Raw genomic sequence first — 25,408 nt, 5'->3', positions numbered from 1 at the left:
ACCAAAAAACTGGAAGTGAAGCTGTGGCTTAAGTAGTAGAGAGCTAGCCTTGATCAAAAGAGCTCAGGGACAGCGCCCAGGCCCTGAATTCAAGCCCCACAACCAAAAAGAGGAGGCGGAAGGGAAGAAAGAAGAAGAAGAGGAGGAGAGGGATGACGTTGCTGAAGGAAGATAAGCATCAGCAGGGTATAGTGGCTCATACTTATAATCCTAACCACTCAGGAGACAAGAGAGAGATGGGGAGGCTATGGTCCAGGCCAGCCCATGCATAAACAGGAGATCCTATTTTAAAAATAGCTAAAGCCAAAATGGACTGAAGGTGTGGCTAGCAAGCTTGAGGCCCTGAGTTCAATCCTCAATACAGACACAATGTTACCGTGCACGAAAGCAGGGGCCACTCTGGAGTGAGGCGGAACTGACCTCATCTGTCATTTCTACTAACAGACAACTGAGGGCTGCTGGCTGCGGCAGAGCTCAACAGGGTGACAGACCCAGCTCGGAATGGACAGGCAGATATTCTTCTGTCCTTGGACTTGATTATGCAGGAGCAGAGTCGTTTTCAAAGCATGACATCCTCCCTACACACCCTGAGCCAGGTCAGTATGAAAACTGTAGCCACTGACACTGAACCCTCAAATGGCTCACAAGACTCAAAGGCTTGGGGAAGAAAATCAAGGAGCCGCTAGGTGCTACTGGCTCACACCTGTAATCCTAGCTACTCAAGAGGCTGAGATATGAGGATCGCAGTTCAAAGCCAGCCCAGGCAGGAAAGTCCATGAGACTATCTCCAATTAAGCACCAGAAAACCAGAAGTGGCTCTGTGGCTCAAGGAGTAGAGTGCTCGCCTTGACTGAAGAGCTTAGGGACAACGACCAGGCCCAGAGTTCAATCCCCACGACCAACCAAAAAAAAAAAAAAAAAAGAAAAGAAAAGAAAATCAAGGAGCACCTATAATACCAGCCACTCAGGATGCAGCGATGAGGAGGATCACAGTTCAAGACCATCCTAGACAAAAAGGTCACTAGACTCCTCCAACTCAACAAACACACTGACAATTCTAGTACCTACCTATCATCCTAGCTACATGGGAGATGTAAGTCAGAGAATAGAGGCTTGAGAACAGCCCTGGGCAAAAACTTGAGCCCCTATCTGAAAAATAACTAAAGGCAAAACAGGGCTGGGCTAGGGGAATGGCTCACAGGGTAAAAGAAAAAAGCACCTGCCTAGCAAGTATGAGGCCCTGAGTTCAAATCTCAGAACTGCAAAAAGAGGGGAGAAGAAGGGAGGGGAATCACTCACCCTTCTTTCAGGTAATTGTAGAGTATCTGCTTGGCTGTCTCCTCATTGGTTTGTCGAGTGAGCTCTTGCTGGCCCTTCAAGAGATCCGGTGTGGCCTGGAACAAAATATTGTCTGTAATTAGACACAGGTGATGCTACAGGAAGATGGCAGAACGTTGAAGCACATGCATACAAACCCAGTTCTACTTTCCAAAAAAAAAAAAAAACGATTTCTCCAGGAATCGGTTCCAACACGGATTATTAGACTGTAACCCTGGGCAAGGGCCTTACCTTCTCCTCCCCCTTAATTTTCTCACCTATAAACTAAAGCTTACATCACCTACCCTCATACAGCCAGTGTTAACCTCGAACATAGGACACACGGAGCCTGGCACTTAACTGACTTGGTCATCCTCTCATCATTATTTTTTATGGTTACTACCAAAACACTCAAAGTACCACTTAAAAGATCCCATCACTCACCATTAACCTCAATGAGGATTAGCCTAGAGTTCAGACCAGATATTGAGCTACCTCGTCACTCAATTTCATGACTTAAAATATTTAGGTGGAAAGCCAAATCTAACCCTGGGACCGCCCGTGTGGAAAGTGCTTCTCCACACCTCACGCCTGAGAAATTCCAGTCACTCAGGAGGCAGAGATCAGGAGGATCAAATTCCCCAGACCTCCAGGTTTCATATATTTTCAGAGAAGTTGAGCTTTTCACACTGTTTCCCTACTGTTTCTTTTTTTGTTGTTGTTGTTGGTTGTGGAGCTTGAACTCTGGGCCTGGGTGCTGTCCTTCAGCTCAAGGCTAGCGCTCTACCACTTGAGCCACAGCGCCACTTCCAGCTTTTTCTGCTTATGTGGTACTGAGGAATCGAATCCAGGGCCTCATGTATGCAAGGCAAGCACTCTACCACTGAGCCACCTTCCCAGCCCCAACTTACAGATTTTTTTTTTAAAGAAATAAATAAGATAACAAAAAGAAGTAGAAGACAACAACGACGACTAGGTAATTGGCAATAGGATATAATCAAATGCTAAGAAAATCAGAAACACAATTAGCAATAAAGGATTGAGGCTCTGGGCTGCGTACAATGAGGGACCATTGCAATCCCAGCTACTTGACAGAGACAGGAGGATCACAGATTCAAGACCAGCCCATGGGGAAAAAGAGTTACTGAGAGTTTCATCTCAACAAACAAGCTGGTGAGTCACACTTGTAATTCCAGCTATGTGGGAGGCCATAGGTAGGAAGCTGTTAGTCTGAGGCCAACCCCAGGCAAAACTACAAGACCCAATAGGCAACAGTGGCTCACGTCTAGCTACTCAAGAGGCTGAGATCTGAGGATCACAAAAATCTGTTAAGACTCTTAACACCAACTCAACACCCAAAAGCTGAAGTGGCACTGTGGCTCAAGTAGTAGAACACCAGCCTTGAGTACAAAGCTCAGGGACAGTGCTCAAACCCCAGGACTGGTGTGGGCACGCATACACGCATACACGCATACACGCACACACGCACACACACACACGCGCGCACACACACACACACACACACACACAAAAGTAAAACCCTACCCGAAAATAATGAAAGACCTCTAAAGCAAAAAAGGGAATAGGGCTATGGTTCAAGTGGTAGAGCACCTGCCTAGCAAGTATGAAACCTTGAGCTCTAATCCCAGTAGCACCAAAATAAAGATTGAGAGTTCGTATCACTACAGCCTCTTGTAGCTTGAAATAAACGAATAAAATAGAGCTGGGAAGGTGGTTCAGTGGTAGAGTGCTCTTGCATGCATGAGACCCTGGGTTTGATTCCTCAGCACTACATAAGTAGAAAAAGCCAGAAGTGGCACTATGGCTCAAGTGGTAGAGCACTAGTCTTGGGCTGAAGAGTTGAGAGACAGGGCCCAGGCCCAGAGTTCAGACCTCACAACCGACAAAATAAATAAAATAAAATAATAATAACAACAATAGCATAAACAACCTAGAGACTGGGCACTGGTGGCTCATGCCAGTAATCCTAACTACTCAGGAGGCTGAGATCTGAGGACTGAGGTTCAAAGCCAGCCCAGGCAGGAAAGTCCATGAGACTCTTATCTCCAGTGAATCACAGAAAAGGCCAGGGGTGGAGCTGTGGTTCAAGTGGTAGAGCCCTAGCTTTGAGCAAAAAGAACTCGGGAATAGCGCCCAGGGCCAGAGTTCAAGCCCCAAGACAGCAAAATAAACAAACCCAAACAAAACAAAACTACAGCCCCCCCCCCCCCCCCCCAACGCCTCCGGAATCACAAAGGTGCTACCTGAGCATCAGTACTGGAAGGAAATGACTTCACAGAAATCTTCTTGGTCACAGAGTCAGGCAAGGTGGCCGTCGCCCGACTCTGCAACATCAGCGTCGCAGTGGCTGTTTTGATTTCTTCTTTTTTACTTGGCACAGGAAGGGAGGAGGATGCACGGGTCACCACCACGCTTTCCTGACTCTCTTTGTTTTCTGGCACTTTCCTGTCTGGGGGCTGCTGGGGAGGCCCAGGGTGTGCCCCCTGGGCAGGCTGCGGGTCTGCTGGCGGCTTTGCACCGGCCCGGATAGCGTTGTGCTGGCCACGCTGCTCTGGGGCCAGAGGCCTCTGCGGACACAGCTGTGACGGGCGCAGCAGGTGCTCGCTGGACTTGCCCAGGTTCCTGGTGAATTCGCTCAGGTACTCCGCGTTGCCCTGGAGCCCGAAGGGAAAGGCGCTGTCCACGCTTCGAGACCGTTTCCTGTCCTCTGGATTGATTCTCCCTCGCTTCCCAGACCGGCCTCTTCTCGGTAGGAGCCCGGATTTTCCATCAAATTTCTCAATCAACTCATCCACACCGGGCATGGAACCGGTATCGATATCTCGCCCAGTGCCCGGCAAGAACGGGATGTACCTGCGATTTTCGTGGCGATTGACGTGGTCCGCGTGGATGGCATCCTGGTCATCCAGTAGAAATCGGTACAGAGAGTTGGCAGACGTGGGCGTGGTGGAGGCCGATGAGGACCTTCGCGACCGGCCTCCATCCAGGACAGGCCCTGCTGAATCTTGTCGCCGGAAAGGAAGGACATCGGGCCGGGCTTTCTTGGCTTCAGGGTGGCCCTGTGGGCTGTGAGAAGCTGAGGCGCTCCCGCGGCGGGGGGAGGCCTCTCTCACCCCATCTTTGGAACAGCTCTGGACATTCACACACACGGAGGTCTGCTTTTGGGGATCTTCAATGACCACGGAGCTGCATAGCCGGATGGCGGTGACCCCAGTCTTATCCAGGTCCTCCCCGGGAGGGCTGGGGCACGGAGGAAAGCAAGTCCAAGATGTCTTACTGGGGGTCCCTTCTGCTGTCACCTTTGTAAGCCAGGGGCTGTCAGGAGGGTGTTGGCTCTTTTGGGGGTCATAGGGCTGCAGAAGCTCTGGGTGTCTCTGGCAGTTGAGGAGGTGGGATGGCCTCGCCGGGCCACCTTTCCGTTCCAGAATGCCATTCTTGCCCTCGTGGAGGGAGGATGGCTTGAGGTGTCGTACGGGGCTGGGCTGGGCATATGGATTCTCAGGGATCTGCAGTTCTGAGCCGGACTCCTTCAGTACGGACCCATTGCTGGCATGGAGAGGCACGGTGTGGATGGTGGGAGATGGAAATGATGCGCCATTGTCAGGGAAAGAGGGACGGGCTAGACAGCGTTCTGTGTTATTTAGGACAATGTACGGGTGGCCATCAATCCCTTGGACCCTGATACTGACGCCGTACGAGCCTGTCTTAGAGGGCTGGGAATTCCTTAAGGATTTGGTCTCATCACTGGCAAGTCTCAGGTGGACACCATATTCCTGTTGCACGTGCTGGTATTCACCAAAATACAGCTCCATGGTTCACTGGGCCAACTGCAGGAGCAAGAGACAGGGGACAGAAAGACATTAAGTTAGAGTGTCAGCTGTTTATGTGACAATCAGGATCACAGTAAGGGAGAATTATCCAAGAAAACCAGGCACGTAAGAAGTGGCGCTGTGGCTGAAACTGGCAGAGCACTGGCCTTGAGTGAAAGAGCTCAGGGACAGCACCCAGACCGCAAGTTCAAGCCCCATGACCGACCAAAAACTAAAACAAAAAACAAGCCAGGCACGAGTGGTGGTATACGCTGGTAATCCAAGCTGCTCAGAAGGTTGAGATCTGACGATCACAGTTCAAAGCCAGCCTGGGCAGGAAAGTCTGTGAGACTCTTATCTTTAACAAATTACCAGAAAACTGAAGTGAAGATGTGGTTCAAAGTGGTAGAGTGCTAGCCTGAGCAAAAGAGTTTAGGGTCGGTGCCCAGGCCCAGTGTTCAAGCCCACGACTTAAAAGAGAAAAAGAAAAAAGAAAACATGCGACTTTATAAAGCAGGTACTTCAGAACCAAAAGCTGACCAGCTGCCCTCCCCTGACCCTGGCACTAACCTTGACCCTTGCTGGGTGCCTTTGAGCTTGACAGCCCTGAGCAGAAGCCCAGCCTAAGGGCAGTCACTACTGTATAGATCTGATGTCTTGGCATGCACAGTTGGGCTCTTCTGTTTCTAGTTCAATGCTAGGTTGGTTTCCTTGCTTAATGCTATTTATTTTTAACCAATAGGATGTTCTGCATACCAGCATTTGAGAACAAGGTACTTTTCCACACAGATAGTTAAGAGCTCTGAGGTTTAGTGGGGTTTTTTTCTTTTCTCTTTCCTACCTCTTATTTATTTATTTACACACAAACTTGCTCAGATGTCTTCAACACTATTTGAATGCAGGATTTCAAACAGTTTTACTTCTTAGCAATCAACTGTGTGTAAAGCGAACAAGGACAGTAATTTTTTTCAATTTTTTCAACCTTTTCTTACCAAAAAAGAGTTCAAGTAGTATATTCATATGAAAAATGGTATTAAAAAAAAGATGAGCCGGGTGCTGGTGGCTCACGCCTTTAATCCTAACTACTCAAAAGAGGCTGAGATCTGAGAATCTCGGTTAAAATCCTACCCAGAAGAAAGTCTAGGGCTGGGAAGGTGGCTCAGTGGTAGAGCGCTTGCCTTGCATGCTCGAGGCCCTGGGTTCGATTCCTCAGCACCACATAAACAAAAAAGAAAAAACCGGAAGTGGTGCTGTGGCTCAGGTGGTAGAGTGCTAGCCTTGAGCTGAAGAGCTGAGGGCAACGCCCAGGCCCAGAGTTTAGGCCCCACGACTGGACCAAAAAAAAAAAGAAAAGAAAAGTCCATGAGACTGATCTGCAATTAGCCAGCAAGAAGCCAGATGTGGAGCTGTGGCTCAAGAAGCAGAGCAATAGCCTTGAGTTTTTTTTAAAAAGTTCAGGAAGTGCTGCTGCGGCTCAAGCAGTAGAGCGCTCGCCTTCAGCTGAAGAGCTCAGGGAAAGTGCACAAGCCCAAAGTTCAAGTCCCACAACTGACAAAAGAAAAAGTTCAGGGACAGGGCTCAAGCCCTGAGTTCAAGCCCCAGGATTGGCATACACACACGCATACACACGCATACACACACACACACACACACACACACACACACACACACACACACACACACACACACACAAAATCACCAACATCACTAGCCTTGTACTTCTTAGAAGCATTGTTAAATAAAATACTTGAACATCAGCTCTGCCATGCCTTAATAGCCAGCTTGCTAGGCTGGATGGCTACTAGGTAGCTGGTGGTGGGTGGAGCCTACAGCGTGGGCACACTGGATAAAGGGGTGCATGATTTGCACCCTCAGCTGGGTGGTGTGAGATTTCATCATGCTTCTCAGAACAGCACTCGAAACTTACACTTTATTTCTGGAATTTTCCATAGGATGTTTCAGACTGCAGTTGACCACAGGTAAGTGAAACCCAGACAAAGGAAGGCTATTCCACTTCCTCCTGCTTTTTACCTTGTTGTTCTGAAGTCAACAAGATAGAATTTCATGGATGTTTCATGTATTCACGTTGTTGTTTAATGACACAACTTAGGATAGTCAACTCCTAACAAAGCTGAAAACTGAAGTTAAGCCCAGTACCAGTGGCTCACGCCTGTAATCCTAGCTACTCAGGAGGCTGAGATCTGAGGATCATGTTGCAAAGCCAGCCAGGGAAGGAAAAGTCCATGAAACTCTGATCTCCAATTAACCATGAGAAAATCCAAAGTGGAGCTGCGGCTCAAAGCGTTCCTTGAGCAAAAGAGCTCAGGGACAGCGCCCAGGCCCGGAGTTCAAGCCTCATGATGGACCAAAGAATAAAATTAAAACATACAACTGAAGTTAAGATTTTTCTACCCTCAACAGAGGTAACAAGTCCAGAACTAAAACAGACCACAGAGTATTTAAGAACCCTCTTATCTCTCCACTCCTCTGTCCCAAGCATATATTAGACACCTTTTGATTACACAGCAGTCTGATCCAGCATCACCCATGCCAAAGGACTCATCGAGGCAAGTCCAGACTCACCCTGAACTAGTATCTTAATCCTTTACATCTTGTTGCTGAGGACTTAATCATAGGGCCACCCCAAGCTACAAGAAAGGTTGGGAAATAGGGAGTCTTAACCGGCCATTGACATACTCAACAAAAATCAGTGCTCTGTTAGTGCAAAGGGAAGTAAGAATCACCTTGAGAAGACAGCACAGTAATGTTCCTGGGACTGGTTTCTAGATAATTTCCATTTGTGGTCTTGAGTTCTTTTCTGAATCTAAAGAAACATTTTCAGGGCTGGGAAGGTGGCTCAGTGGTAGAGTGCTCGCCTCGCATGCAAGAGGCCCTGGGTTCGATTCCTCAGCACCACATCAGCAGAAAAAGGCTGGATGTGGCACTGAGGCTCAAGTGGTATAGCTGAAGAGCTGAGGGACAGCGCCCAGGCCTAGAGTTCAGGCCCCATGACCCACCAAACAAACAAACAAAAGAAACATTTTCAGATTTTTCCCCCTCACAGCTAGCATTTGTTCTACTGTTTAGGCTAGAGGGCCTTTGATTCTAAACGCTATTAATTTCTACTCATATTGTGGTAAAAAAAAAAAAAAAATTTAATGGCCTGAACTCTACCGTTTTGAATTGACTGAGGCTTTCTTTGTGGGCAAATACATGAATAATTTGTGTGTATGTGTGTGCTGGTACTAGGGCTTAAACTCAGGGCTTGAGGGCTATCCCTGAGCTTTTATGCTCAAGGCACTCTACCATTTGAGCTACAGCTCCACTTCTGACTTTTTGGTGGTTTATTGGAGATAAGAGTCTTACAAACTTTCCTGCCTAGGCTGGCTTTGAATGGTGATCCTCAGATCTAAGGCTCCTGAGTAGCTAGGATTACAGATGTGAGCCACCAGCACCCAGCTAGATGAATACTTTTTTTGTCAATGTTTTATTAGGAGCCCAGTGTAGACCTCCACTTTCAAGTACAGTATTCAAAATATATCCATTAGCCGGGCGCCCGTGGCTCACGCCTGTAATCCTAGCAACTCAGAAGGCTGAGATCTGAGGATCGCAGTTCAAAGCCAGCCCAGGCAAGAAACTCCATGAGACTCTTATGTCTCCAATAAACCACTAGAAAACCGGAAGTGGCTTTGTGGCTCAAGTGGTAGAGTGCTTGCCTTGAGCTGAAGAGCACAGAGACAGCACCCAAGCCTAGAGTTCAAGCCCCACAACCAACCCCCCACCCCCAAAATCCATTAGTGTAACTCAAATTACTGCTTAGTTCAGCTATAATGCATGCTTGTTTATTTTGTCTGTCCGTTGCAATGTTGGGAACATGGCCTAATACCATATATCCCAGCCCAATAGTTAATCTTGTAAATAAAAACCCTATGAAATTATCATCCCTTTCCATTTTTTCAGATGGGACAACTCAAAGTCATATATTCATCTGCGATACTTATCATGATTGCACCAATTCCAGCTTCATTTTTAATAGAAGTAAAATAAGGTATCATGGATAATGTACTGTTTAGCTTTGCTTCCTCAATGCAGAAGGTATTCTCCAGCAGGAAAACTACTGCTGTTTTTTAGCTTTCTCTTCTAGTACTTACTCCGTGTTGCTAAATACTATTCCTGGCTGTGAGTTTCTAAGTCGGTTTTACATATGCTAGACAGCACAGCATCCAAATGAATTTCTCATTCCACAAGTTTCTCAAACCTAGCGTCTGTTTTGTTTTACTTTTGGAGACGTGTCGGCAATACTCTGCCAAATTATCCCAATAGCTTTTCCTTTTCCTATTCTGATTTTTAGATATAAAATAGCTTCTCAGGAAGGAAAAAGATGAACGGGGTCACATCAATTAAGATGCATTATTCTTATAAACTGATTTGTTGAATGGCAACTCCTCTGTACAACTACCTAAAGAAAATAAAAATAACCCAGCACTGGTGGCTCACACCTGTAATCCTAGCTAAGGCTGAGATCTGAGAATCAAGGTCAAAGCCAGCCCAGGCAGGAAAGTATGTGAGACTTATCTCCAATTAACCAGCAGAAAACTGGAAGTGGCACTGTGGCTCAAGTAGTAGAACATAGCCTTGAGCTGAAAAGTGCTCAGGGACAGTGCCCAAGCCCAGAGTTCAAGCCTCATGACCGGCAAAAAGAAAAAAATGTCAAGCTTACCTAGCTTGGTAAGTCCACTGATATGGTAAAATTCAGGCTGGATGTATACTAAGCATGTATAAGCCCTGGGTTCAAGCTCTAGTACTATAACTATTATATATACTATATAATATTATATAGTATAATACATACAAATGATTATTTCCTGGAGACAGAATCTTATGGAATACATAATCTTGTGGAATATCATATATATCATATGTACATTATATGATATGTTATATATGTAGTAATTATATGCAACAACATAATATGTGTGAACAAAGTTGAGTGTTTTATTATACATATAATTCTATGTGAGAATCTAGTATGTTATATAATTATGTATTGTAAATTAATGCATAATAAACTTTATATTAATATTTAATTTCTATACATTATATATGTAATATATAATTATGTATTACACATTATATATCAGTATTAACCTAATATTTATTAATATAGGATTCCTGTATATATTCTAACATAATATATTCTGTATAAGTACCACACACTAACAGATTGTATGGCACATTCTTTTTTTTGGGGGGGGGGGGGGGGGGGGCGGTCCTGAGGCTTGAACTCAGAGCCTGAGCACTGTCCCTCAGCCTCTTTGTGCTCAAGACCAGCACTCTACCACTTGAGCCATAGCACGACTTTTAGCTTTTTTTATTTTTTTTTTGGTCGGTTTTGGGGCTTGAACTCTGGGCCTGGGCGCTGTCCCTGAGCTCTTTAGCTCAAGGCTAGCGCTCTACAGCTTGAGCCACAGTGCCACTTCTGGTTTTCTAGTGGTTTATTGGAGATAAGAGTCTCACAGACTGTCCTGCCCAGGCTGGCTTTGAACCATAATCTTCAGTTCTCAGCCTCCTGAGTACCTAGGATTACAGGCATGAGCCATAGGCACCTAGCTCACTACATTCTATATAGGCAGAATTGAGGTACTTGTTACATACAATGTTTTATATTAACCAAAACCCATCAATTCTTTTTTTTGTTTTTCATGGTACCAGAGTCTCAGGGCCTCATCTTTACTCAGCTTCTTTGCCAGGCTAGCATTCTACCACTTGAGCGTCCAACCCAGATTTCTGCTGGTTATTTTGGAGATAGCAGAATTTCCTGACTAGGCTAGCTTCAAATCATAATCCTCTAGATCTCCTGAATAGCTAGAATTACAGAGGCGTAAGCCACCAGCTTGGCTCAACACAACTCTAATAGACAAGTATAGGGCACTTGCAGATGGATAAGACCATGATGATCAGCGACACCTTGGCCTCTATTTCCAACAGAACTGGATGTGTCCTTTGGGATCTGTAGAAGTGTTCTAGTTGTTCAATTTTGTAGTGTAGAGATCAAACTCAGGGTTCCATACCTGGTAATCAAGGATTCTACCAATGAGCTAAACCCCTGACCCTATACCAACAATAACAATTTTTTTTGGGGGGGGAGGGGGGTCAGTAGTGGAGCTTGAACTCTGAGCCTGGGCACTGTCCCTAAGCTCTTCAGCTCAAGGCTAACGCTCTACCACTTGAGCCACAGCGCCACTTCTGATTTTCTGACAGTTATTTGGAGATAAGAGTCTCTCGGATTTTCCTGCCCGGGCTGGCTTTGAACAGTGATCCACAGATCTCAGCCTCCTGAGTAGCTAGGATTACACGTGTGAGCCAACAGCACCCAACTTACTAACAAAACAATTTTAAAGACCTTCTATACAAACAAATTTATCCTCTGGGATTCTGAGTGTGCTATTTACTAAAGGAGATTATTTTAACTCACCACAAAAAATCTGTATGCTGATGCTAACTTTATGATGAAAATATTTCACCTAACATTTATTAATAAAAATCTCATTTGGAGTTTTTACAGTTCTTTTCTATTGCTGTTGCTACTACAATCGGCATGAATTATATTTCATTCTTTTTTGAGTTAAGGCCACTTGGGTTTATTACAATCTTGGCTCCCTATTGGTAAATTACTCTGCATCTTTGACTTTCATGAAATGTCCACAATTTACATTTCCTCAACAACAAACCCCAATCTAATATTTTCATAAACCCCAATCCAATATTTTCACATACACACATGAAAAAAAACCCCAATGCAGAGGCATTTTTCAGCTGGGCACTGGTGTCTTAAGCAAAGACGGTTTTCCTTCCCAGTCCAAGTGTAAACACTGTATTAATTAATGAATTGAAGAACAGCTGTTCTCCACTTCCAGGCACTGAGCCATGCAGACAATCTTAACACACGCGCATGTGCGCACACACACGCACACATACACACACACAATGTGCATTCACACAACACATGCACACTTGCTCTGTCGGGGACTGAGCCCAAGCAAGGGCTTACATAATTTGGCAGTAAATGCTGAGCAATTGCCAGGATGTCACATTGTGGCACTTGGCAAATGAAAGTGGTGTTTTGGAGTGGAAGTGATGTGTTATGAAAAGACTGTTAAATGGTGATAATTGCTTTAGTTAGGGAGATCAAGGAGGGCGCTTGCAGGAACAAAGAGCTTGGCTCTGGGAAGAGCTGTGAGCTCTGCCAGATGGAAAGGCTTCTCTCCAGGCTATCACATGAGATCAGAAAGGATGGCAGCTAGTCACGTAAGGCTACAACCAACACTTCCACCTCTCCTCGCTTCTGATTCCAGGACTCGAACTTGGTACCTGATGCTTTCACTCACTGGTTAGCATTCTACCAACTAAGCCACGCCTCGAACCTCAACCTCTTGATTCTTGATGCCCAACGGCACCTCCAAAAACTAGGTCCACCTTCACCAGCCATGTCACAGGTCCTCCAGCTAGTAAGGAAATAGAAATGCAGCCAGGCAGTCTGAACCTACCCAGCATAGTTTGTCCTTCCATCCCCAAGACAACCATGCAGAAGCACCTAGCATGGCGCCTGGCATGGGAGGAGATTGTGTAGAAGTTCAATATGAGTGGTAACTCTATTGAGCACAAATGTGGGAAGTTAATGTGCCCCATTAACCAAGAAATAAGTAATGAGGCTGGGTGCTAGTGGTTCATTCTTGTAATCCTAGCTAAGGTGACTGAGCCCCAAGGATCAGTTTGGAGCCAGCTCAGGCAGGAAAGTCCATGAGACTCTTATCTCCAATGAACCACCAGAAAACCAGAAGTGGAGCTATGGCTCCAAGTGGTACAGCGCTAGTCTTGAGTAAAAGCGCTCAGGACTAGAGTTTAGGCTCTGAGGTCAAGCCCCATGACCAACAACAACCAGAAATGAGCCACAAACTAAAAGAAGGCTGTCTCGTTCAAAAGAATGCCACTGCCAGTCTAATGATGAGCATAAGTTAAAACTTCTAAATGGCAGAGAAAACATTTGCTTCTAAGGTAGGATGGGAAGACAGGATTTTGTGAGGGAATACTTTACATTTATTAGAATACATTAGAACCTCCAAAAAAGTAAAAAATAAAAAATGAGCCAGAAGCAGGTGGCTCACACCTATGATCCTTGCTACTCAGGAGGTTGAGATCTGAGGATCTCAGTTAAAAGCCAGCCCAGGCAGAGAAGTCTTTAAGACTCTTATCTCCAATAGTTCGGTTTTCTGTTCTGTCTGTCTGTCTATGCTTTTCTGCAGGGCAGAATGTCAAAATGTTTAGGAAAACAGACCAAACTTGTACAATTTCTAAGAAATGTCTCTGCACACAGTCAAGGTGTGAGAACTCCCTGGGAAAACCTTTTTGAAAAAAGTAAACTTGAGGTTTAAACATGAAAGTGGAGCTCAGGCTGGCTTGAGGGTGACAACCAAAATTTTTCTGTTGTGGAAAAATAACTGTTTCATAATGACTGCTACAGGGCTCCCCGGAACTCAGCTCGTGCTAAAAGGAGGGTGCTGAAACGAGACTCAGCCAGGAAAGTGAAGATGACGGATTTGTGGAACGAATGCAGTAAACTCCCATGAGCCCAGCCCTGGGAGCCCAGCCACCTGACTTTTTCACTCTTCCCAAGTGCAGATTTTTGAAGCATGGATAGTCTGTGGCTACCCTACTTCTCTTAGCTGAAAGCACACAGGTCACCTCTGGGTTTATAGTATTCACATGTGTCCAATTTTCAACCCCAGAGACTCCTATGTTGTGTTTCTTAAAAAGCACAGAACTCACATCCAAAAGAACACCTAGCAGGCTGTGCACATCCTGACCCGTGAAATGCCTGCTAAAAGTTTCTCCAGCAATTCAGAGCTGAGGGACACAAGAGGGCGGCTCTGAGGACAGCTCTGAAGGCAGCTCTCCTATCAGCAGTGGAAATCGTTTCTCACGCATACTCAAGCCCAACCCCAGCTGAAGCCAGGTCTTGATGGCTCACGCCAGAATCATGCCTACTAGGGAGGCTAAGATATGAGGATTATGATTTAAAGCACACCTGGGCAGAAAAGATGGTGAGGCTCTTATCCCCAGTTAACCAGCAAAAACAAAATCCTGAAAGTGTGGCTCAAATGGTAGAGCACCAGCCTTGAAAGGGAAAAGGCAAAAAGGGAGAGAGTACAACCCCAGTACCAGTGTACACACACACACACACACACACACACACACACACACACACTCCCACACACACACACACACACTCCCAGCTGGGGCTGGGAATGTGGCTTAGTGGTAGAGTACTTGCCTAGCATGCACGAAACCCTGGGTTCGATTCTTTAGTACCACATAAACAGAAAAGGCCAAAAGTGGCACCGTGGCTGAAGTGGTAGAGTGCTAGCCTTGAGCAAAAGAAGCTCAGGGACAGTGCCTAGACCCTGAGTTCAAGCACCAGTACTGGCAAAAAAAGAAAGAAAAAAAAAAATTCCAGCTGGACACAACCTCTCTAAATCTTTTCCCTATCTCTGAAGTCAAGTTACTATGGTGATATCAAACAAAAATTTGGAAATTTAAATCATATAATGCATGCTAAGTAAAATGACAAGAATGTTAGAACAACAATCACAAAATCCAATCAGTACTTCTAGCCCAAGAAAACTTGACTTTGGTCACAAATTGTGTTTAAATAATTAGGAGGCAGAGGCTAAAAGTCTCTGTGATTAACCACACAATATCAACCACTAACATCCTGAAATAATTTATTAATTAGTAAAGTAGCAGGAGGGCTGAGAGTCTAAAGTACAACACTGTCCACAACAGAGTCATACATGTTTGATGAGTGAATAACTGAACATCCTCATAGAACGAAGAGCATAGAAAGTGATTTCATCAGAGGTAATAGGTCTTTGCCATTTGGACTATATGTAATTCCTCCTACAGAATATGACCCAAATCGCAGCATGAAAGCCTCCAATAAATAGCATCTCACTGAGTGCTGGTGGCTCATGCCTATAACCCTAGATACACAAGAAGCTGAGATCTGAGGATGGAGGTTCAAAGTCAACCCAGTCCAGGCTAAGCTGAGAGACTCTCATCTCCCATTAGCCAGCAAAAAGCCAAAGTGGAGGTGTAGCTCAAGTGGCAGAGCACCTAGTGGCCTTGTGAGGAAAAAACAATAGTGAGAGCATGAGGCCTTGAGTTCAAGGCACACACACACACACACACACACACACACACACACACACACACACACACACACACACACACTAAAGAAAACCCTTGAAAAGAAGGTCAGTTATGAGAGAAATTCAGACACCACACAAACAAGACCACAGGGCAAGCTTAGCCGCCTGGCTCTCCCACACTCTTTCCCAACCTTCATCCCATCCCATCCACGCCATTTCTGTCTCCTCTCCCTAGGAGGGGCTGGAGGGTACACAAGGCAAAAGCACTGCCTGAAATTCCAGCTGGAGGAATTCTGAGAAGAATCACTGTTTAATTTTCTGGACTATTACCTTCTTCTTCCCTCTGGTTTGCTGCCAGCCCTCTAAGGGCGTGGTGAGATCAGCTGAAGGCCTATGGTATGTGTGTAATAAAGAGCAAATACCTTTCACCCTCAACTTGCCAGAAAAGAATTTGGCAAGAGAATTTAAAACTAAAAATGCCAGGAGTGGTGGCTTACGTCTGTAATCCTAGCTACCTTCTCAGGGGGCTGAGATCTGAGGATGGTGGCTTGAAGCCAGCCTGGGCAGGAGAGTTCATGAGACTCTTACCTCCTATTAACTATCAGAAAACCGGAAGTAGAGCTGTGGAATGCTAGCCTTGAGCATAAAGAGGCTCAGGGACAGTGCCCAGGCCCTGAGTTGAAGGCCCACAACCAACAAAAATAAAAATAAGGGCTGGGAAGGTGGCTCAGTGGTAGAGCCACTGCATGCACAAGGCCCTGGGTTCGATTCCCCAGCACCACATAAGCAAAAAGAAAAAAGCCGGAAGTGGTGCTGTGGATCAAGTGGTAGAGAGCTAGCCTTGAGCTGAAGAGCTGAGGGATAGTGCCCAGGCCCAGGCCCCACGACCGGACCCAAAAATAAATAAAATAAAATAAAAATAAATAAAAATGCCAGGCATGGTGGCTCACGTCTACAATCCTAACTACTCAGGAGGCTGAGATCTGAGGATCAAGATTCAAAGCCAGCCTAGGCAGCAAAGTCCATGAGACTCTTATTTCCAAATAACTACCAAAAGGCCAGAAGTAGAGCTGTGGCTCAAATGTTAGAGAACTAGCCTTGAGTAAAAAAGCTAAGAGAGAGTGCCCTGGCCCTGCATTCAAGCCCCAGTACTGGCATAAAAATAAAAATAAAACGTCATATATAAAATACGTAAAATGCAAAATAAAAGGCGCTTCTTATTCTTCCCCTCACTAGCCTCCCGTGAGTTTCCATGCCCTCCCCACCCCTGCTTGCCATACTTCAATGGAGGGAACGGAGCCCAAGCAGAGCCCGGGTTCTGCACACAGCAGGTGGACCGGCCTGCACTTCCCCTGGGTGAGTCTCTGTCAAGCTCTCCCAGTGCCAATTAGTTAGACTGAAACCTTTGCCCTGCCATCCCTTCCCACCCTGACACCATTTCTCTGCTGCCAATCACACAGCTACTCCAGCCTAGCTCCCCACCCTCCCAACCCCCACACTAACACCAGATCCCACATCTTCACCTTACAGCAGACAGGGCAGGAACAATTCTTCAGTTTGCAATCCTAATGCAATGAATGCCTGAATTTGCTTACTGTGTATTGAGTGCTCGTCTATTTATACATCGAACATTAACCTGCTGTGCACTGTCACATCCGAAAAATCCTGTGTACATAAATGACTCCAAGTTGAACATTAACGCTGATGGCCACATTAAGAAAATAAGACAACCACAGAAAGATTAAAAAAATAGTTAGGTGAGTAGCTTTTATCCTACGGGGGGTGTGTGTGTGTGTGTGTGTGTGTGTGTGTGTGTGTGTGTGTGTGTGTGTGTGTGTGTGTGTGTGTGTGTGTGTGTGTGTGTGTGTGTGTGTGTGTGTGTGTGTGTGTGTGTGTGTGTGTGTGTGTGTGTGTGTGTCTGTGTGTGTGTGTGTGTCTGTGTGTCTGTGTGTGTGTCTGTGTGTGTGTATGTATGTGTCTGTGTGTGTGTGTGTGTGTACCAGTAGCGGGGCTTGAACTCAGGGTCTTGTGCTCTTGCCTGGCTTTTTTTTTTTACTCAAGGCTGGCACTCTACCACTTTAGCCACAGCTCCACTTCCAGCCTTTTGCTATTAATTAGGGATATGAGTCTCACAGACTTTCCTGCCTAAGCTGGCCTCAAACCGAGATCCTCAGATCTCAGCCTCCTGAGTAGCTAGGTTTACAGGAGTGAGCCACCAAGGCGTGCCCAAGTGCCAGGCCTCCTAGGGGCTGCTTTATAAAGATTTTTGTATTAGAAGACCATATGTATTATTTATTTTCCCGGGGTTCCTTATTCTGAAAGTCATTTGCTATGAAGTCCTCAAACAAATGTGCTCTGCTCTGTGACTAACCTAAGGGTTGCAGGAAATGTGGCTTCTATCAAAACTGGAATGTAGTCGTCAAACGATAAAGGCTGTAGAAGTTGGGCTGGGAATGTGACTTAGTGGTATGGTGCTTGCCTAGCATGCATGAAGCCCTGGGTTCAATTTCTCAGCACCACATACACAGAAAAGGCTAGAAGCAGCGCTGTGGCTGAAGTGGTAGAGTACTCGCCTTGAGCAAAAGAAGCTCAGGGACAGCGCCCAGGCCCAGAGTTCAAGCCATGAGACTTGCAAAAATTAAAATTAAAAAGTTAACCAAAAAATACCTGGAAATATTTTTTTTTTTTTGGGTCCAGTCGTGGGGCCTGAACTCGGGGCCTGGGCGCTGTCCCTCAGCTCTTCAGCTCAAGGCTAGCGCTCTACCACTTTAGTCACAGCACCATTTCCGGCTTTTTTCTTTTTGCTTATGTGGTGCTGAGGAATCGAACCCAGGGCCTCAGGCATGTAAGGCAAGCGCTTTACCACTGAGCCACCTTCCCAGCCCCTGGAAATATTTTTTTAAGTACTCTAAAGGGAGGGGGGGCGGGGAATACTAAGAAAAAAAGGAAAGTCCTTGCTTGGCAATAAAGGGTTAAACCATGTGACCCATCTCTAGGGAGGAAGGCCATCCCTAGGCCCATAGGCCACATCTCTCCCCTCCAGCCAGCCATGAGCTTCCTTTGTGACCTAAGCATGGGCAGGCAAGCTCCTTTATTTTGTCTACCTGAGAGAGAAGACATAACCATAAATCTAAAGAAGCTAAAAACCTTGACCCATAAAAGGAGTAGCGTTAAAAACCCACACTCAGCATCTCAGAAGAAAAGTTTGCTTCCACGAAGGCTTTAACTAAGACCTTTGAACAATCACTGAATTCACATTAGTGATCTCAGCAACCCCGTGCTCAGCCAGCCCTCCCAGGGCCACGGGATGTCTGGGCCAGGACTCCTTCTAAGGGCATGGCCATCCACACCATCCTGCCCTTCCCAGAGGGTGTCTGGATTTAAAACTGGACTTAAACCAGGCCCTGGTGGCTCCTTTAGCTACTCAGGAGGCTGAAATCTGAGGATCATGGTTCAAAGCCAACTCAGGCAGGAAAGCCTGTAAGACTTTTATCTCCAATTAACCATCAACAGCTAAAAGTAGAGGTGTGGCTCAAGTAGTAGTGTTAGCCTTGAGCACAAAAGCCCAGGGATGGTGGGCTGGCCTTGAGTTTAAGTCCCAGAACTAGGACAATAAATAAATGCATAAATAAATGCATAAACAAATAAATCTGGGCTCTCCTGCTCCAAAGTAGCCTAGTAATCTAGGGCCTTTCTGTCCATCCAGGAGATGATTATAATCTTGTCATTGAGGGGAGCATCGCCCCCCCCCCGCCCCCCCCCCCCCCATTTAAGCTTACTTTAGTGAAAGTGTCCCATCAGCCTCACACAAGCCCACCTGAGAGGTTAAACTGGGGCTCTTACATCTAAATGGACCACTGAGAATGCTACTTGCCCTTAGCACTAAGTATCCCAACGCAGTTCAGAGAAGGGGGGGGGGGGGGGGGTCTCTGTTGTTCAATGCTAGAGCAGAATTGAGATTTAAGAAAAATCATGTCAACAGCCATGGAGTTTCTATTTATCTATGTGTATATTATATGTATGTATGTATATGTCTATGTATATGCTCATAAATGAAATATATATGGTATATTATGTTTATGTGCATATATGATGGTGTGTCTTTTGCTGCCATAAGAAAAGGCCGCAAGCTGGGCCTGGGTGACTCATGCCTGTCATCCTAGCTACTTGCTGAGATATGAGGATCAGTTCAATGCCAGTGGGGGCAGGAAAGTCCTCTGATCTCCAATGAACCACCTGAAAACCGGAAGGGGCACTGTGGCTCAAGTAGTAGAGCACTAGCCTTGAGCTGAAATGTTCAGGGACAGAGCCCAGGCCCAAAGTTCAAGCCCCACAACCAACAAAAGAAGAAACAAAGGAAAATGCCATAGATTGGGTAGATTAAGACCAATTTGTTAGCCAAGCACTGGTGGCTCACACCTGTCATCCTAGCTGCTCAGGATGCTGAGATCTGAGGACTGGGGTTCAAAGCCAGCTGGGGCAGGTAAGACTCATCTCCCAATTAACTACCAGAAAACCAGAGGTAGCCCTGTGGCTCAGAGTGGCACAGCACTAGCCTTGAGCAAAAAAGCTCTGAGATCCGAGGATCCCAGTTTGAAGCCAGCCTAGGGGAAAGAAAAAATGTCTATGACACATTTATCTTCAATTAACCACTGTGGCTCAAGTGTAGAATGCTAGCTTTGAGTGGAAAAGGTTAAGGGGCAGCACCCAGGCTTTAAGTTCAAGCTTCAGTATCAGCATCATTAAAAAAAAAAAGAAAAAAAGTAACTTGTTTTTCATTAATCCGGAGAGGAAAAGTTCAAGATCAAGGTCAAAGTGCCAGCTAGTTGAGCTTCTGGTGAAAGCTCAATTCCTGGCTAGACAGCGACATGGCCTCACATGGCCTTTCCTCCCTCACCCTTCCTCCTGCTGCTGGAACCACGACGCCACCATGAGACCCCTGCCTAGGCGACCTGATTTAAACGCAATGACTCGCCGAGAGTGGGAGCTCATACCTGTAATCCAAGCTGTTCAGGAGGCTGAGATCTGAGAATCACAGTTCAAAACCAGCCGGGGCAGAAAACTCCATGAGACTTTTATCTCCAATTAACCACCAAAAGGCTAGAAATGACTCTATGCTCACGTTTCCAAAGTGCCAGCCTTGAGCAGAAAAGCTAAGGGATGGCGAGCACTGTAATCCTTGCTACCCAGGAGGCTGAAATCTGGGGATCAAGGTTGGAAGAAACTCCATAAGACTCTTATCTCCAGAAAACCAGAAGTAGAAGTGTGGCTCAAAGTGGTAGGGTGCTAGCCTTGAGCAAAAAACGCTCAGGGACAGCACCCAGGCCCCAAGTTCAAGCCCCAGAACCAACCAACCAAAAAAAAAAAAAGCTAAGGGACAGTATCCAGATCCTAAGTTCAAGCCTCAGTACTGGTACAAGAAAAGAGAGAAAGAAGGAAAGAGAGGGAAAGAAGGCAGGCAGGGAGGAAGGGAGGGAGGGAGAAAGGGAGGAAAAGACAAGGAAGGGAGGGAGGGAAGGTAAGAGGGAGGAAGGGAGGGAAACCAGGGTTGCATTGCAAGTATAGCTCAAATGGTAGATTGCATAGTCTGCACAGGGGCTTGGGTTCAATACCTGGTACTACCCACCCCCCCCCCCAAAAAAAAAAGGCTGCTTTCAGAATGAAGACACTAGGCAAAGCTGAGCCTACCACAGGAAGGGAATGGAGGCAAGAAGCGGATGAACTCACGTTGCATGTACATACCAGAAGGGCTCTCATGTGAAAAGGAGATTAAGCCTGCTCTGTGTGGCTCCAAAGCTCAGAACAGTGACAATGAGTCTATGTGCCAGTCACACACATTCCAGTTCAATTCGAGAGAAGAATAAACACTTCCTCACAGTGATGCTTCATGATAAGATAGGCTGTTTGGGGAGCCAGCAAACCCATCCCTGGCAGAGCTTACACAGAGCATGGCTGCGCAGGGTCTGGCTCACTGGAGATAGGAATGTGGCCATCAGCCCCTCGCAGAGGGCAGATTCATCCCAAAGCTCAGTCTCCCTCCACCAACCAACCCTCCGTGCTGACCAAACACATCAAGATAACCAGAGATAAGCAGCACCAGAGATAAGCAGCACCGAGAAGGACAGTGGGGACAGCATTTGAACTGGAATAAATAAAAAAATAAAATAAAATAAAAACAACTAAAGAGTAAGGAGTTTCCTGCAGATCTTATCCTTAAGTGTTTTATCAGTATTAGAGAATGAAGTCTCTTCACTGAAGGACGCTGTTCCTGCCTGGACCAGAAAATACATGAGAGTTCGATTCCTCAGCAGAAAAAGCAGGAAGTGGCTCTGTGGCTCAAGTGGTAGAGCGCTATCCTTGAGCTGAAGAGCTGACGGACAGTTCAGGCCCAGAGTGCAGGCCCCACGACACACAAAAACTAAATAAAAAGAGAATACATGACAGTCTCAGCATGACTTCAGGCACATCGTTGGCACTGTCTTATCCCAGCATCAACCCTCCAAACAGTCATCAAAGCCATCCCAGTGACTCAAGCCTGTAATCCCAGCTGCTTAGGAGGTTGAGATCTATAGGGAGGTTGAGATCTATAGATGGTGGTTCAAAGCCGGTCCCAACAGAGGCAAGTCCGTAAGACTTCTATCTCCAGTTAACCAACAACAACAACAACAAAAAAAAACAGAAAGTGGAGGTATGGTTCAAGTTGTAGAGCCTTGGGAAGATCAGGAAGAGTGCCCTAGACCTTGAATTCAAGCCCCAGGACTAGCACAAAACAAGAGCAGCAAAACTCATTATCTGATTGCCATCTAAGTAATCCAAACCTATCCTAAAGGAAACCTGGAAATGTCACGTAAAACATTATAAACACCTAGGCACTGGTAGCTCTCACTTATAATCCTAGTTACTCAGAGGATCATGATTTGAAGCCAGCAGGGGCAGAAAAGTCCATGAGACTCTTAACTCCAGTAAAAATACTCAAAAAGCTGGAAGTAGCACTGTGGCTCAAGTAGTAGAGTACTCGCCTCACAAAAGGGGGGTCAGGGACAGCACCCAGGCTCTGAGTTCAAGCCCCAGAACCAGCAATTAAAAAAAAAAAAAAAAAAGCATGGGCTGGGAAGGTGGCTCAGTGGTAGAGTGCTTGCCTTGCATGCCTGAGGCCCTGGGTTCGATTCCCCAGCACCACATAAGCAAAAAGAAAAAAGCCTGGAGTGCTGCTGTGGCTCAAGTGGTAGAGCGCTAGCCTTGAGCTGAAGAGCTGAGGGACAGCGTCCAGGCCCAGAGTTCAGGTCCCATGACCAGACCCCCCCCCCAAAAAAAAGGGGGGGGAGATCAAAACATAGGTTGCCTTAAGTCAGAGCAAGGCAGTTATCATTGACTTAGCAAAATATCTTGCTATCCCACATGCCTATAGAAAGGCCTTTGGGATGCCCACATTGCAGTTCCGCCTCTATGCCAAAGCAGAAAGACACATAAATGGCCCAACTTTCTAAGAAGCCATGGCACAGAACAGGAATAAAACACTGCTCCTAGACTGAATTTAGAATCAACTGATGAAGCAAGCATTAGCTTTGCGAGCTCAAAAGAACCCAGTTACTGCGATAAAGGAATGTAAGCCAAAAAAAAGAAGAAAATTGTTTTAGATTGCATTTACAGCCAAGCACCTATCAATCATTCCAGCAATGAATTCCATAAACACACTAGTCATTTTATTAGATGTACACGGCACTATTCTCTGAGTTTGACCATGACTCCATGTCACGTTTGAAGTGTCTTGTTTTGTTTTGAACACAGTTTGAAATGAGGGCCCCCTGGACCAGATATAGGTCTAAGATCCCTGAGACACTCACTAGAGGCTTTCAGATCCGGCCTTGGGGGCCTAGCTTTTGTAAGCTCTTCTATCTCAATCCAAGGCCACCGTACATTCCACCCCTGCAGAACAAACTCTACCACTCATCCTGAGCTGCATGGGCTCAGAAGCTTTACTAGGCTTCACCAAGGCCTACAAAATCCACACTCTGCCCACCCAATCCCAAACACGCCCTGCCCCACAGCTCTCTCCTCCTGCCCTGATGCCCAATGTCTGCCCTTGTCCCCTGCCCCCAGGGACCAGGCACCATGCTTTCTAGGCCTCTGCTTCTTAGGGATTATCAGGAAAACCTACCCAGAACATCTTCTAGAAAAGGCCACAGATAAGGTGAACTCAGATCCCCTCAATCTGCCTTATCTTTCCCACACTGTCTTCTTAGCATTTATCACCCATTCCTAAGCCTTTATCTGCTTCTGGGTTTATAGACATCTCCTCTCACAGGCTGTAAGCTGTCACGAGGGGGTCTTTGACTTGCTTACACCAGATATCCTTAGGGCCAGAGCAGGGCCTGGCACAGTGTAAACATTTGGTAAAATGCCTTTATTAGATGACTGAATAAAGAATATTTGTAGAGAGAGGAAGGTCAGGGGGAGGAGGTGATGGGGGATGTTTATATAACCAGAGCAATGGTGGCTCACACCTGTAATCCCAGTTACTCAGGAGGCTGAGATCTGAGGATCACAGTTCAAAGCCACCCCTGGAAGGAAAGTCCCCTAGACTCTTATACCCAATTAACCACTAAACAGATGGAATTAGAGGTGTGACTCAAGTGGTAAAGCACCAGTCTTGAGCAAAAAAAGCTAATAGTGCTCAGGCCCCGAGTTCAAGCTCCAGGACCAGTTCACAAATATGCCCAGGCACGCATGCACGTGTGCACGCACACACACATAAAATCCTTATATGCATGTAGGAAAATAGAATAAAACCAATAAAATAGGTAGAAAGAGGAACAAGAGATTAGAGGATGAATTTTATGAAAGTATATTCTATACATGGATGGCAGTATCACAATGGAATTCCTTTGTACAATTAATAAATGCTAATTTATAAAAAGTATTTGTATTAGAAGTTGTAGCCCAACAGGTTTTGCTTGGGGTTTGTTTTGTTTACAAAGCACAACAATTGGGCCTTTGAGCTTTCCCGTCTTCCTTACAGAAATGCTTGGAGCTGGGCTGAAGTAGGGGAACCTAGGAGTTACAGGAAATGTCCTATTCACAAACTCTTCCTCAGGGGCCCTGCCCCATGCTACTCCCCACTTCTGGGGCTCACCACATACCCATGGAAGGAGGGGGGCGGGGGGAAGCAGCAAATGGCCAACAACGAAGCCAAGAATGGGAAAGGGGAACCTGTTCAGAAACAGAGGAGGGAGATTTAGAAAGAAAAAGCAGGAAAAGCAAAGGAAACAGACAGCATCACCTCAAAGTGGTCCAGAGTCAAGGGGTGGGGTCAGCCATGGGCCCCTGGAAGTGATAAAAAGAGCATCACATTGATGCCTACTGTGTACATGGGGCCTGACAGCTCAGAAGGCGTCAACACCACATTTCCTGAGGGCCTCAGGATGCATTCTCTGATCTCTCAATTTTGTACAGAAGTTAGGTTTGCTGCCATACCTTCCCGGAGTGCCTAAAAGCTGACGGAAGAGAATTCAACTCGGAGTCTTTAAAACAAGCTATCATCAGGCTCTGAAACAACAACAACAAAACCCCCACAGCCACAAGGAGCTGCAGAAGAAGTCACCAAAGCTGCCACAGGAAGCATTTTTATGCTTAATAAAAATGCATCTTTTGCAAAAATAAAAATAAGGGCCCCTATTTTTCAATAAGCTCCTTCAAAATGTCACTACCGCAGCTTTTCTGAGTAACTTGCTTTCAGAAAAATTCACGACAGGTTTGCTGGATTTATTAAAATTGCTTTTTTTTCTCCCACTAGAAAATGTCTTACCTGCTATTAAAGAAGGAAAAAAAAAAAGCACCTATTCATAAATCAGTGAGGATGCTACTCAGTTGCTGTCTCCAGGAGAGAGAAGGAAAAGTGCTTAGGGATGGGGTTGCCAGGCCTCCAAGCTTAGCAGAGAAGGCAGCGTGTCAGCTGAGCCACTTTCCTGGAAATGACCAGGTCACCGGAATTCTTTATCTCAGCACAGTTAATAAGAATGAGAATCCAGGCAGCAATTCTAGCTACTCAGGAGG

At 46.0% G+C, this 25,408-nt stretch overlaps 1 protein-coding gene across 3 annotated transcripts in view; it reads right to left on the bottom strand.

Annotated features, from left to right (window-relative positions):
* Cgnl1 (cingulin like 1) overlaps window positions 1–25,408 on the bottom strand; it is a 111,450-nt gene that overhangs the window by 62,510 nt on the left and 23,532 nt on the right. Inside the window, exons 1-3 of one of the 3 annotated variants that reach the window (XM_042687565.1) lie at window positions 16,879–16,926; window positions 3,582–5,165; window positions 1,300–1,394 (exon numbers count right to left, since the gene is read on the bottom strand). In XM_042687565.1, coding sequence (XP_042543499.1) covers window positions 1,300–1,394; window positions 3,582–5,150 — 1,664 coding nt within the window. In that variant the 5' untranslated portion in view covers window positions 5,151–5,165; window positions 16,879–16,926. Of the gene's footprint in view, window positions 1–1,299; window positions 1,395–3,581; window positions 5,166–16,878; window positions 16,927–25,408 lie in introns of those variants that run through there. The other 2 variants (XM_042687562.1, XM_042687564.1) reach the window with 2 other exon arrangements.

The sequence above is a fragment of the Dipodomys spectabilis genome, unplaced genomic scaffold, assembly GCF_019054845.1.
Source record: "Dipodomys spectabilis isolate Male_0828 unplaced genomic scaffold, ASM1905484v1 ptg000108l, whole genome shotgun sequence".
Classification (NCBI taxonomy): domain Eukaryota; kingdom Metazoa; phylum Chordata; class Mammalia; order Rodentia; family Heteromyidae; genus Dipodomys; species Dipodomys spectabilis.
Note: the sequence above shows the minus strand (reverse complement) of the source record. Positions and strands in the feature narration are given on the sequence as shown.